General features: G+C 38.9%; 2 protein-coding genes across 2 annotated transcripts in view; one reads left to right on the top strand and one right to left on the bottom strand.

The window, feature by feature from the left end:
- Positions 1–1,067: 1,067 nt before the first annotated feature.
- Positions 1,068–11,453, bottom strand: LOC134753197 (D-aspartate oxidase). The gene is made up of 2 exons (XM_063689003.1): positions 11,317–11,453; positions 1,068–2,806 (listed from the first exon to the last, which is right to left on the bottom strand). The coding sequence occupies exon 2, from the start codon at positions 2,798–2,800 to the stop codon at positions 1,784–1,786; it is 1,017 nt and encodes a 338-aa protein (XP_063545073.1). The 5' UTR covers positions 2,801–2,806; positions 11,317–11,453; the 3' UTR covers positions 1,068–1,783.
- LOC134748857 (uncharacterized) overlaps positions 8,419–11,698 on the top strand; it is a 41,107-nt gene continuing 37,827 nt past the window's right edge. Inside the window, exons 1-2 of the mRNA XM_063683683.1 lie at positions 8,419–8,517; positions 11,279–11,567. Of these exons, the coding sequence (XP_063539753.1) occupies positions 8,419–8,517; positions 11,279–11,567 (388 nt within the window). The remainder of the gene's footprint in view (positions 8,518–11,278; positions 11,568–11,698) is intronic.

Genomic DNA, 11,698 nt, shown 5'->3' with positions numbered 1-11,698 from the left:
CAATAGTTATTTGTTTTACAAGGGAATAAATTCAATGTCATGTAAGGGAATGACTGTGTCTAAAAATAATAGTGAGTGAAACCGTACTGATCTAAATATTTTAGGCAATAAATTCTTTAATCTCTCGTGCTAATATTGATAACCGAGCAAGCGAGATTCCAAAATTGAACCAAGAGCGTAGTGATTGGTGCGAAAAGTAGAATCTGAGCGGCGCGAGGGTTTCAATAAGGCCCTAAGGTGAAATAAACTTTGCTACCGAGTGAAACATAAATGTTTTCACCACAGCAACGCGAGGAAAATAAGTACTAAACTGTAAAACATCACGTATCAAATCAATCAAACCAAACCAAATCCTAATGAACGTTATTAAATATTTATCATTCAAAATCAACATATTAGCCTTATAGAGCCTTATTGGTGTGGTGAAATAGCTATTTACAGTACATATCGTGCTACTTTCTCGCACTAGTGCGTAAAGAGCACTTTTTGTGTATATGTCAAAGTTTAAAGGGCCATTTGTACTGTAAAACGTTGTACGATACACGTACGAATAGGTAATTCCCTGCGGTCGTGTTTTAATTTATCGCCACTCGTTTCGAAATTCCTCTTTTTCGCACTTGTATCGTAAATAACTATTATGCAACAAGTGCGAGTAAATAAAAAAACATATCATGGCAAATAAGTTTAATTATTAAAAGGAGTGTTTTAAATCGACACGAGTTGCGAATTACCTATTCGCACGTACAACGTTTTACAGTACATATGGCCCACATCGACATATGCACGAAAAGTGCACTTTTCCGCACTAGTGCGAGAAAGTAGCACCATATGTACCTGTAAAAAAATATAAAAAACAAAAAGCACTAGTGCGGAAAAGTAGTACTTTCCGCATGATATGGCTTCGTAGGAAACGCACTTTTCGAGCACATGCATTGTAATAGTACATTTCGATGCTAGTGCGGATAGTATGTCATTACTGCACGAGTACCGAGATATCTTGCCAGGCAAGACTCGGGACGAGTGAAGAATGACATATCCGCACGTGTATCGAACGACGTTTTTTAATACAGTTGCGAAAAAAAAAGAAAAGCAACAAGTAAGAAATTCGAAACTTTTATATTATTAATTCTGTGACATCATGCATTGACATTGACATTATGAAGAGGTGTTTTTTTAGCTTTTATCCGACTAGAATGGATTTTGTTATTATTATTGAACCCACTTCAATGAGTTTTTTTTTCAAATGCATGTTCTATAAGATAGAAACAATTGTAAATATTAAAACATTGTACTAGTATTACCTAAATATCGTTATTTACGATTATTCGTGTATCGTATATTTATAAAAACAATATCGAATGTTGCCTTTGGAAACTTAAAACATTCTTGCAGTAAGAAAATACGCCTCTTCTTTGACAGGCGTTCCGTTCCATTCAGACAACTTATTAAGAACGGTTTTTCAACATTAAAAAATAAACGTGTTAATACTTATAATGATGAAGAGATAAGTAATAAAATATGAAATATGCATTTTTTTCGTATTCTTACATTAACAGTAGGTTTTTATGTTGATTACGACGTTTAAAGGAAACTAATATTAACACTCATCAATAAGTAGTCATGAATTGGAACAAGTAAAAATTTAAAAAATTGGAAAAGTAAAAAGCACTAGTTCGCGAAAACCAACTTTCCGCACGCTAAACAGCCACGAAAAGTAGCACTTTTTGAGCAACTGTATTAAAAAATATTATATTGATTCCGTTCCGTATAATTACATAACTAGTTAAAGCTTATTTCTAAAGCTGCCGCTCCTAAGTGAGTCGAGCCCGATTCGCACCGCGTGCATAGCCGTACCAGGTGCCGTCATGACACCGTAGCCACCGTGACCGTAGCAGTGAACTATCTTCAGACCGTCCACTGTCTCGGGCTCCACGCGCACCGGCATGCGGTGCGGCCGCAACCCCACGCGGTGCGCCAGAACCTCTGCTGAGCGCAGTCCCGGCACCAGTTCACAGCACCTGTCCATGATACCCGCCGCGTCGTACTTGCAAACATCGACATTGTAACTGTCGTATTGCCGCGTCCCACCGAGTGTAGCGATTCCATTAAAACCAGGAATAATATAAGAGTCATAATCCCCATAGAAAGCTGATTTTAACCACGGTGCCTTAACCTTTATCACTTGCCCACGCAGCGGAACCAAATCGTTGTCTTTGCACAGATATTTCGCGCCAAAACCTGTGCAATTAAAAACTAAGTCAAAATGCGATAATGATGCAAAGTTATCGATTTTACCTTTTATTATTTTGGCAGCTTTCTCAAGTATTATCCGTTCCAGCCACGGTAAGTGCGCACTGCATTCTGTTTTTATCGTTGAGAAGTATGAACCATACATCCAACCTTCGCCACATATATTTAGTTCATTGTCATCAACCGGTCGGTATATTGGCACCAAATGTTCAATAAGATGGTTTCTTGTCACGTGATAGTTATTCTTTGAGAATATATATGATGACACCGGCATAATGCCGGCGTTCACTGCTTCAGATGTGTTTAAAATATTTTGGAAATAATGCCACGAATCGTCGATCCATTTTTGTGTAGTCTCTTTGTTCGGGCCTCGGAAGCTGGTCCCCGGACGGAAGATGCCGGCTGCTATGGTACTGAGTGTATCATCTTTAAAAGTATCAGCAACGACGGTGACTTTTGAGTGCCTGAGTTCATCCTGAATCAGCCTAGCCACTGTCATACCCACCACGCCAGCGCCCAAGACGGCCACTTTTGGCGAACTGGGATCCATGATTTTCTGCAAAAATGAACGAAATACAATTACAAACAATAGTTAAATACCTAGGTATAAGATGGTATGGTATAAGATGTACATACACGATGTGATACGTTTCTATTTCTACATTTTTGACAGTAGCAGTTGAGTTTAGATTTCGATCCCCAGGCCCCAGACCCAAACACACATATTAAACGTCCTTTAGTCTCCCAAACTTTTATCCCGATTGCCACATCCAGAGTATCCAGACCTCCGCTTCCCTTTTGAGAGCCGAATTGTATGGAAATTGGCACTTTTTGCGATCCGAAGTACCTGGTAGTTTGGAGATCGCTGCTTTAAAGAAAGACCTTCTTCCTACTCCTACATCTCTGACATCTCTTTATATACGAGGTATACTTAATGTAGGTACTTACAAGCCGCGCCCCAAACCATTAAGTTATCATAAAACAGATTAGTACACACACAGATACACGGCCCTAAGCAAACTGACTTTGATGAGACTGCGTTAGCATCGCAGTTATCTGGTTATAATAACCTTTGAACAGTCATTAAGAAAGGCCGTAAAGCCATGAAATAAAAAGGAAACAAAAGATATTGCGCGTCGTCACGCGAAATTTGGTGCGGGAGATATGGCCATTGCACGGGTTTACCATTATGAGCGCTATTACATTTCGGCGTTGAGCGAGTTTAGGTATTTTACGCGCTGCGGCGGGCTGTGCGAGCTCAGTATGCCGATCCCTTCTACCACGTTTTCCCTCTCGCTCGCACTACAATGATGGATTAAATAATCTTGATCCTTCGTGAAGCATACTGAAAACAATTATAACGACACTAACTGTACTTAAATTTTAAAATCCTAATTATTGTTATTTGGTACGAAAATACTAAATCCAGTGCAAATGTACTTACTTTTGTATTATAAAAGAATAATTTTATACTAGAAAGAAATTATACTCGCTTGTTTACATGTTTCGTCATTACATTTGGTACAGGTACAGGGTAACCGTACCGCTTGGGTAGCGAAACTATTTTAGCTATATGTAGCAGTGTTGGCCGTAATTGTTAATTTTAATTAACCATTGATCACTTGCATTAACCATTAGTTCCGCCATTAACCAATTGCATTACGCACCAATTGCATTAAAGTTAATTCGAATTAAATTTTTGAGACGTTAATGGCCATTGAAGTTAAAGTTTTGTTTAGTGTTGTTTGACATATCAGTCAAATTTGACAAATTGACAGTTTTTGTCTTTTTTAGTGAAAATTATCTTTTTGGGATAGAATTTAGCACCCAGTGACATTGTTAAGTGTAGATTTATACTATCTGTCAAAATTGACAGTTTGTGACATTTTGGATCCCAAAACGAAACGGCTTGTCCGATTTTGATAGGACCTTCATCATTAGTCATGGACAAACCGTTTCGATTTGGGATCCAAAAATGTCAAAATGTCGCAAAATGACAATTTTGACAGATTGTATAAATTTACACTTAACAATGTCACTTGGTGCTAAATTATATCCCAAAAAGATAATTTTCACTGAAAATGACAAACACTGTCAATCTGTCAAATTTGACTGATATGTCAAACAACACTAAACTATGTCACTTAGTACAAAACTTTAACAAAACATGTTAATTTTCACTAAAAATGACAAAAACTGTCAAACTGTCAATTTTAACAGTTTTGACAGATGTGTCAAACTACATTTTCCATCCCATGACTAATGTTGAAGGTCCTATCAAAATTGGACAAGCCGTTTCGATCTGGGATCCAAAACTGTCAAAAATGTCAATTTTGACAGATAGTATAAATCTACACTTAACAATGTTACTTGGTGCTAAATTCTATCCCAAAAAGATAATTTTCCCTGAAAATGACAAAAACTGTCAATCTGTCAAATTTGACTGATAAGTCAACCAAACCTTAGTTCCACTAGGTACTGCCAGGGTTCAGCATCAGCTCTCTCATGGGTACTGCTCTCCTAAGTGCTCATCAAGACGAGTCGGATGACTAAAACAGCGTGTGCCTATGTTGCACCAAACCTTAGATCCACTAGGTACTGCCAGGGTTCAGCATCAGCTCTATCATGGGTACTGCTCTCCTAAGTGCTCATCAAGACGAGTCGGATGACTAAAACAGCCTGTGCCTATGTTGCACCAATCCTAAGTTCCACTAGGTACTGCCACGGTTCAACATCAGCTCTATCATGAGTACTGCTCTCCCAAGTTGCTCATCAAGACGAGTCGAATGATCAAAACAGTGTGCGCCTATGTTGCACCAAACCTAAGTTCCAGTAGGTACTGCCAGGGTTCATAAGGAGGATGAGTAATACATACTCAAAACTTATACAAGTTCAGTCTTAGTTATATCGGAGCATCGTTTATAATGGCGTAAACGCCATCGACAATAAGGTCCCTTTTTATAGGAAATACCACATTTTATTCTGTTTTTAGTATTTGTTGTTATAGCGGCAACAGAAATACATCTGTGAAACTTTCAACTGTCTAGCTATCACGGTTCATGAGATACAGCCTGGTGACAGACGGACAGACAGACAGACAGACAGACAGCGGAGTCCTAGTAATAGGGTCCCGTTTTTACCCTTTGGGTACGGAACCCTAAAAACAGAATAAAATTGATATTTAAGTGGTGCTCCCATACAACAAACGTGATTTATTTACCGTTTTGTGCGTAGTACGGAACCCTTTGTGCGCGAGTCCGAATCGCACTTGGCTGTTTTTTTTTTTAATTTACTACCTATAAAATGTCAGGTAATTTCAAATATTGTTATTGTTGTTCGGAAGTTTGTTATGTTACTATACTACCTATATATTATAATACTATAACAACAAATACAGTACTCGGATCAAAGTTTCTCAGTCGCAGTTTGTACACGCACATAGTATAGCGTTTTACACGGCGCCTGCCGCACACAACGATAAAAAACCTCGTTGTCGCCGTCGAAAACGTGCGGAGCCGACCGACACAGGTCCGACCTCTTCAAGCTCTGCCGCGGTACTGAGATCGCCAGCGCGCGTCATCGGCAATATAGAGTAGTTTTCAAAAAATTGCCAAAAAATTAAAGTAGAATTTGATAAACACAAATGTATACCAACAGTATAAGCATACGTTGTAGATTGCTCGTGTATAAAAATGACTTCGATACTAAGTAGATTTTCGTAGGAATTTACACTTGTTTCGAAGAGAAAATTCAATTCGTTTAACATTGATTTTCTCTTTCTTAAAAGCATGTAGGAAGAATATCGTTCGATATTCCTAAAGTACAGGATATTAGTAATACAAAATATCCCACTTTAGCAGAGTAAACTTCTCAAAATTTACAAATAAGAGCTCACAATTCAGTGCTTCACGCGGTTTTTCGTAAACGACCATCAGAAAAAAAATCATTACTAATTTAATTAGTCCTTTTTCTAAAATGTACAACGATATTCCTAAAGATAAGAAGACGCTCTTACTGGAACAAGTACTCTTTATTTCTAATAATGAGCGTAAAATCTTAAATGTTGTCGGGAATATCATCAATTTTACATTATTTCGACTTTTCTTGTAAGAACGCTCTTATTACCTTCTCTTCTCCCGTGTCGTGAAGTCTGAAAATATACTTCTGTTTAAAATGTTGCCCGTCAGATCCCTCGGCTATATCACTGACTATTTTATACTGTTATGGTATGCACGGTAACGATATGCCTACAACAAAAAATAAATGAAATAATTTTTAAGAAAAAAAAACCGACTTCAATGGGGGATGCCGCTGAAAGTTTACTTATTGTTGATGGTGCACTCTTAGATTCCAGGCAATGAAATTAAATAGACAGCATATTTTGCGTAATTATCCTAATCCATCTTTTGACTAATTTTGCCTAATTGCCTAATTATTATAATATTGCCTAATAATGTAGAAAAGGAGGTAAAACCACCCACTTTTCTAGTAGCATTTCGTTTTTGTAAGGGTCGCAGTTCTAACCTAACCTAACCTACTTTTCTGATAGCATTTCGTTTCTGTAAGGGTCACAGTTCTAACCTAACCTAACCCACTTTTCTAGTAGCATTTCCGGGTCCGGGTCTGGGTCCGGATCCGAGTCCGGGTCCGTGTCCGGCTGTCCAGGTCCAAGTTTGGGTCAGAGTTCGGTCCGGGTCCGGATCCGAGTTGGGGTCCATGTCCAGACCCGGATCCGGGTCCGAGTCCGGGTCCAAGTTTGGGTCTGGGTCCATAAGGAAGAGAACAAATCGCCAAACGTGAACTATGTGTCATTGAAGAGTTCCATTCTGATCATCATCAGCAGTTCCACTTAATCAAATGTCAGTTTTTTAAATGTAAATGCTGGATTTGTTGATGAAAATACAAAAATCACAATATGTATGCATTTCACATTTGAGGAGTTCCCTCGGTTCCTCATGGGTCTCATCATCAGAACTCGAGCTTGACAAAAATATGCCTTAAAAACTTAAGTTGCTTAACAAACATAAAGAAGAGGACAAATCGAAAAACGTAAACTATGCGTCATTAAAGAGTTCCATTCTGATCATCATCAGCAGTTCCACTTCATCAAATGTCACTTTTTAAAATGGAAATGCTGGATTTGTTGATAAAAATACAAAAATCACTATATGTATGCCTTTCACATTTGAGGAGTTCCCTCGATTCCTCATGGATCCCATCATCAGAACTCGAGCTTAACAAAAATGTTTCTTGAAAACCTAACTAGCTTAACAAACAACGAAGAGGACAAATCGCCAAACGTGAACTATGCGTCATTGAAGAGTTCCGTTCTGATCATCATCAGCAGTTCCACTTCATCAAATGTCACTTTTTTAAATGTAAGTGCTTGATTTGTTGATGAAAATACTAAAATCACTATATGCAAGCCTTTAACATTTGAGGAGTTCCCTCGATTCCTCATGGATCCCATCATCAGAACTGCGTTTTGACAAAAACGGGACCAATCTGTATGTATATACTTACAATCAAAAAAAGAATTTTCAAAATCGGTCCAGAAATGACGGAGTTATGGAATAACAAACATTAAAAAAAAAAAAAAAAAAAAAAAAAAAAAAAAAAAAAAAAAAAAAAAAAAAAAAACCGAATTGATAACCTCCTCCTTTTGAAATCTTGAAGTCGGTTAAAAATTCGATGTTTTCATGTTTTTTCTATCGAGCTGATTTTAACGCTTTAAAGTTTCGGTTGAAGTCTGCCCTCACAAATATAGTCTAGATTCCGTGTGATTTTTTAGGGTTCCGTACCCAAAGGGTAAAAACGGGACCCTACTACTAAGACTCCGCTGTCCGTCTGTCCGTCCGTCTGTCCGTCTGTCTGTCTGTCACCAGGCTGTATCTCATGAACCGTGATAGCTAGACAGTTGAAATTTTCACAGATGATGTATTTCTGTTGCCGCTATAACAACAAATACTAAAAACAGAATAATATAAATATTTAAATGGGGCTCCCATACAAAAAATGTGATTTTTTTGCTGTTTTTTTTCGTAATGGTACGGAACCCTTCGTGCGCGAGTCCGACTCGCACTTGGCCGGTTTTATTTAAACTACGCCAATTTTTTATCAAGCAGATACGTCTGCGAGCGATGCTATACATTTTATATTAAAGGAGAAATGGGAAAAATTCATCGCTTCAGACAGATCTTGAACCCGCGTCCTCTGCAATCCGTGCATCGGATCTGCATGGTAGGCTTCCTCCTATACATATTACGGGTAAGTATTTACTTTATTCCATAATAATATTTACTAGGTATAAATGCGAAAGTAACTGTCGTTTATCTTCACATGGCTAAATTAATAAGACAATTTAGATGAAATATGGCAAGCAGAAAATATCTGGCAATATCTCATGAACCGATTCACACGTGTGATTCGATTCACACACACGCGACGCGCGCCGTACCGCGATAAGCACAGAGAAAAAAACCGGCCAAGTGTGAGTCTGACTCGCGCACGAAGGGTTTCGTACCATTACGCAAAAAAAGGGCAAATAATGACGTTTGTTGTATCGGAGCCCCACTTAAATATTTATTTTATTTTGTTTTTTAGGGTTCCGTACCTCAAAAGGAAAAAAACGGAACCCTTATTGGATCACTCGTGCGTCTGTCTGTCTGTCCGTCTGTCACAGCCTATTTTCTCCGATACTACTGCACCAATTAAGTTGAAATTTGGTATACATATGTAAGGTTGTGACCCAAAGACGGTCATGTAACGTAAACAAATGAATTTTAAACACTGGGGCCACTTTTGGGGGGTAAATGAGAAAATTAAAAAATAAAGTTTTTCAACCTATATCGTGTTACATATCAAATGAAAGAGCTCATTGTGAGAATCTCAAATATATGTTTTTTATAATTTTAGGATAACCAGTTTAGAAGTTATTTAAGAAAATAGGCAAAAAATGACCATTCCCCCCTCCTTTATTTCCGAAACTACTGGGTCAAAAATTATGAAAAAAATACACAAAATAGATCTTTACCTATAGATCACAGGAAAACCTATTATAAATGTGCAGTCAAGCGTGAGTCGGACTTAATTACTTAGTTTTTGATCCGACCCCTACGGGTTTTTTTAATAAAAAATACATTGTTTAAATTGTGAAATGTACGGAACCCTTGGAACGCGAGTCCGACTCGCACTTGGCCGGTTTTTAGTATACTGTCTAGCTATCACGGTTCATGAGATACAGCCTGGTGACAGACAGACTGTGAACAGCCACTGTGCCAACTCGCGTCTTATGCATATTTCACTTCCATCCTGCGAGCATATAGCTCTGACACCCCACTCTGGACGGCCGGTAAAGGCAAGCCAGAGGTGAGAGTCCTGGGGCTCCTGCTCAGTGTTCACTCCAGCCGGCCAATCAAGGCAAGCCGGAGAGATTATTATTATTAGTAATAGGATCCCGTTTTTACCCTTTGGGTAAGGAACCCTAAAAAAATGATCTTGTTATTCACACAATTGACACACATCAGAATCCTACCATAATAAAATCAAGGCAACTTGTTATACCTTTTGGACGCCAATGACGTATATATCGGCACCGGAGGTATAACGCCAAAGACGGATTAATCGGTCAAAGACTACAGAGCAACATAGACCTACGTGCTTGTGCATAAAGTTCAATTTTAGTTTTGACATTTCGGTGACGTGGCGGCCGAGTGACAGCTTTTGTGTTTGACACGGCGTCGAAAAGGTTAATATTAATGTCTTGAATAAATCATAACCCCTAGTATACGGCATTATAAATAAAAATTGCAATAGAAAAGCGCATCACTACTATCACTTACCCAGATTACCAAAACGAACTGCTTGAATTTAGTTGTATGCGTTCAAGCTGATTACAATAACAAAGGTACCGTTTCTTATCTATATTGATTAAACACTATGCCGAACAAATAAACCGAAGCAGCAGCTGTCAGTTAATTATAGTTGGTCAAACCAAATTGTCAGTAAATAAGAACAAAAAAACTATACTCATCCTTTTCTTTTGGGTACTAGTGTAAAGGGCCCTCCACACTCGTGCGCGAATCGCGGCGCGAAGCCGCGAACGCGAGTGTGGTCTAGTTCGCTAATCAGCGAAATCGACTCCACACTAGCGTTCGCGGCTTCGCGCCGCGTAGTCTGGAGCGCGCTAAAAAACCGGCCAAGTGCGAGTCGGACTCGCGCACCGAGGGTTCCGTACTTTTTAGTATTTGTTGTTATGGCGGCAACAGAAATACATCATCTGTGAAAATTTCAACTGTCTAGCTATCACGCTTCATGAGATACAGCCTGGTGACAGACAGACAGACGGACAGCGGAGTCTTAGTAATAGGGTCCCGTTTTTACCCTTTGGGTACGGAACCCTAAAAAGAAATAGGTATTGACAGCATGAAACATTCTGTGCATGGAGACTATATAAAGGAGCCAAATCTCTATGTATGAAAAGTGTCCATCAAAAAGCAGTAATTAGGCGGCGCCACCATACACCGAAATACTACCAAAAACAACCTACGTAATTGGGTGGGGTTATTAGTTGCCTTATATGGCTTATGTCCCAGAGCCTAACTAGCGCCACCGGAGAGATTAGGAACTATTATTTAAAGCTGAAAGCGGTCACTTTTGCAACAATTCTACCATAAGAGATGTGCATCCTTTCTATACCATCCATAATTCTGTGCGCATCGTAGAGTATATAACCAAACGGAGTAGCCACATGCGTTCCCTGTCGAAAATAGTCGGCCAATGGTCATACACAATCTACACAATGTATGGACTACTTACGTTTATCTGACATGGCTATTTTGACGTTACGTATACATTTGACATTTGACGTTGCCCTCCCCCGCAAAAATTCGCACTTTTTTGTACAGCAAATTACAGACAAGGCGTCTCCGTTGGTTATATCCTCCAAAGTGCGCATCATCGTCGCAACCTCCTAGTGAGTATTATATTCTTTGGTCGCAACGCAACTGCGAAGCAATTTCATAAAAAGTTTGTCACTGCCATTAATAAACAAAAAGAAAAGCTTACCAGCGCCTATTTTGTTGCAGAATCCCGACCTCTGAGGAAGAATTATAATCAACTGTCGTCCAATGAAAAGTTAGACAATCGACAAATTGAGAATATTCACATTGAAGAAGCTGCAGTAGACTCAGATGCGAGCAGCACAGATTTGGAAGAGCGCGATATGCGTGGAGTGTGCCCACCTTGCGGACATGACCGATACAACAACAATATCCGCCGACACGACCACGACGATTTCAGCGATGACACAGATTACGGTTAGTAGTAATTGTTAGTTTTATTAAATTAATCAACCTATTAAACGTATATTATTATATATAATTCTATTTCTGTTCAATCTGACTTGGTGTCTAAGTAAAACCGGTAACTCGATCGATTCGCAACGGTA

Source organism: Cydia strobilella, chromosome 2 (genome assembly GCF_947568885.1).
Source record: "Cydia strobilella chromosome 2, ilCydStro3.1, whole genome shotgun sequence".
NCBI lineage: Eukaryota > Metazoa > Arthropoda > Insecta > Lepidoptera > Tortricidae > Cydia > Cydia strobilella.
This window is presented reverse-complemented; position numbering and strand designations above follow the sequence as displayed.

Coding starts and splice junctions, on each gene's coding strand:
- LOC134753197 (XM_063689003.1), bottom strand. CDS start 2,800: ATGGATCCCAGTTCGCCAAAAGTGGCCGTCTTGGGCGCTGGCGTGGTG.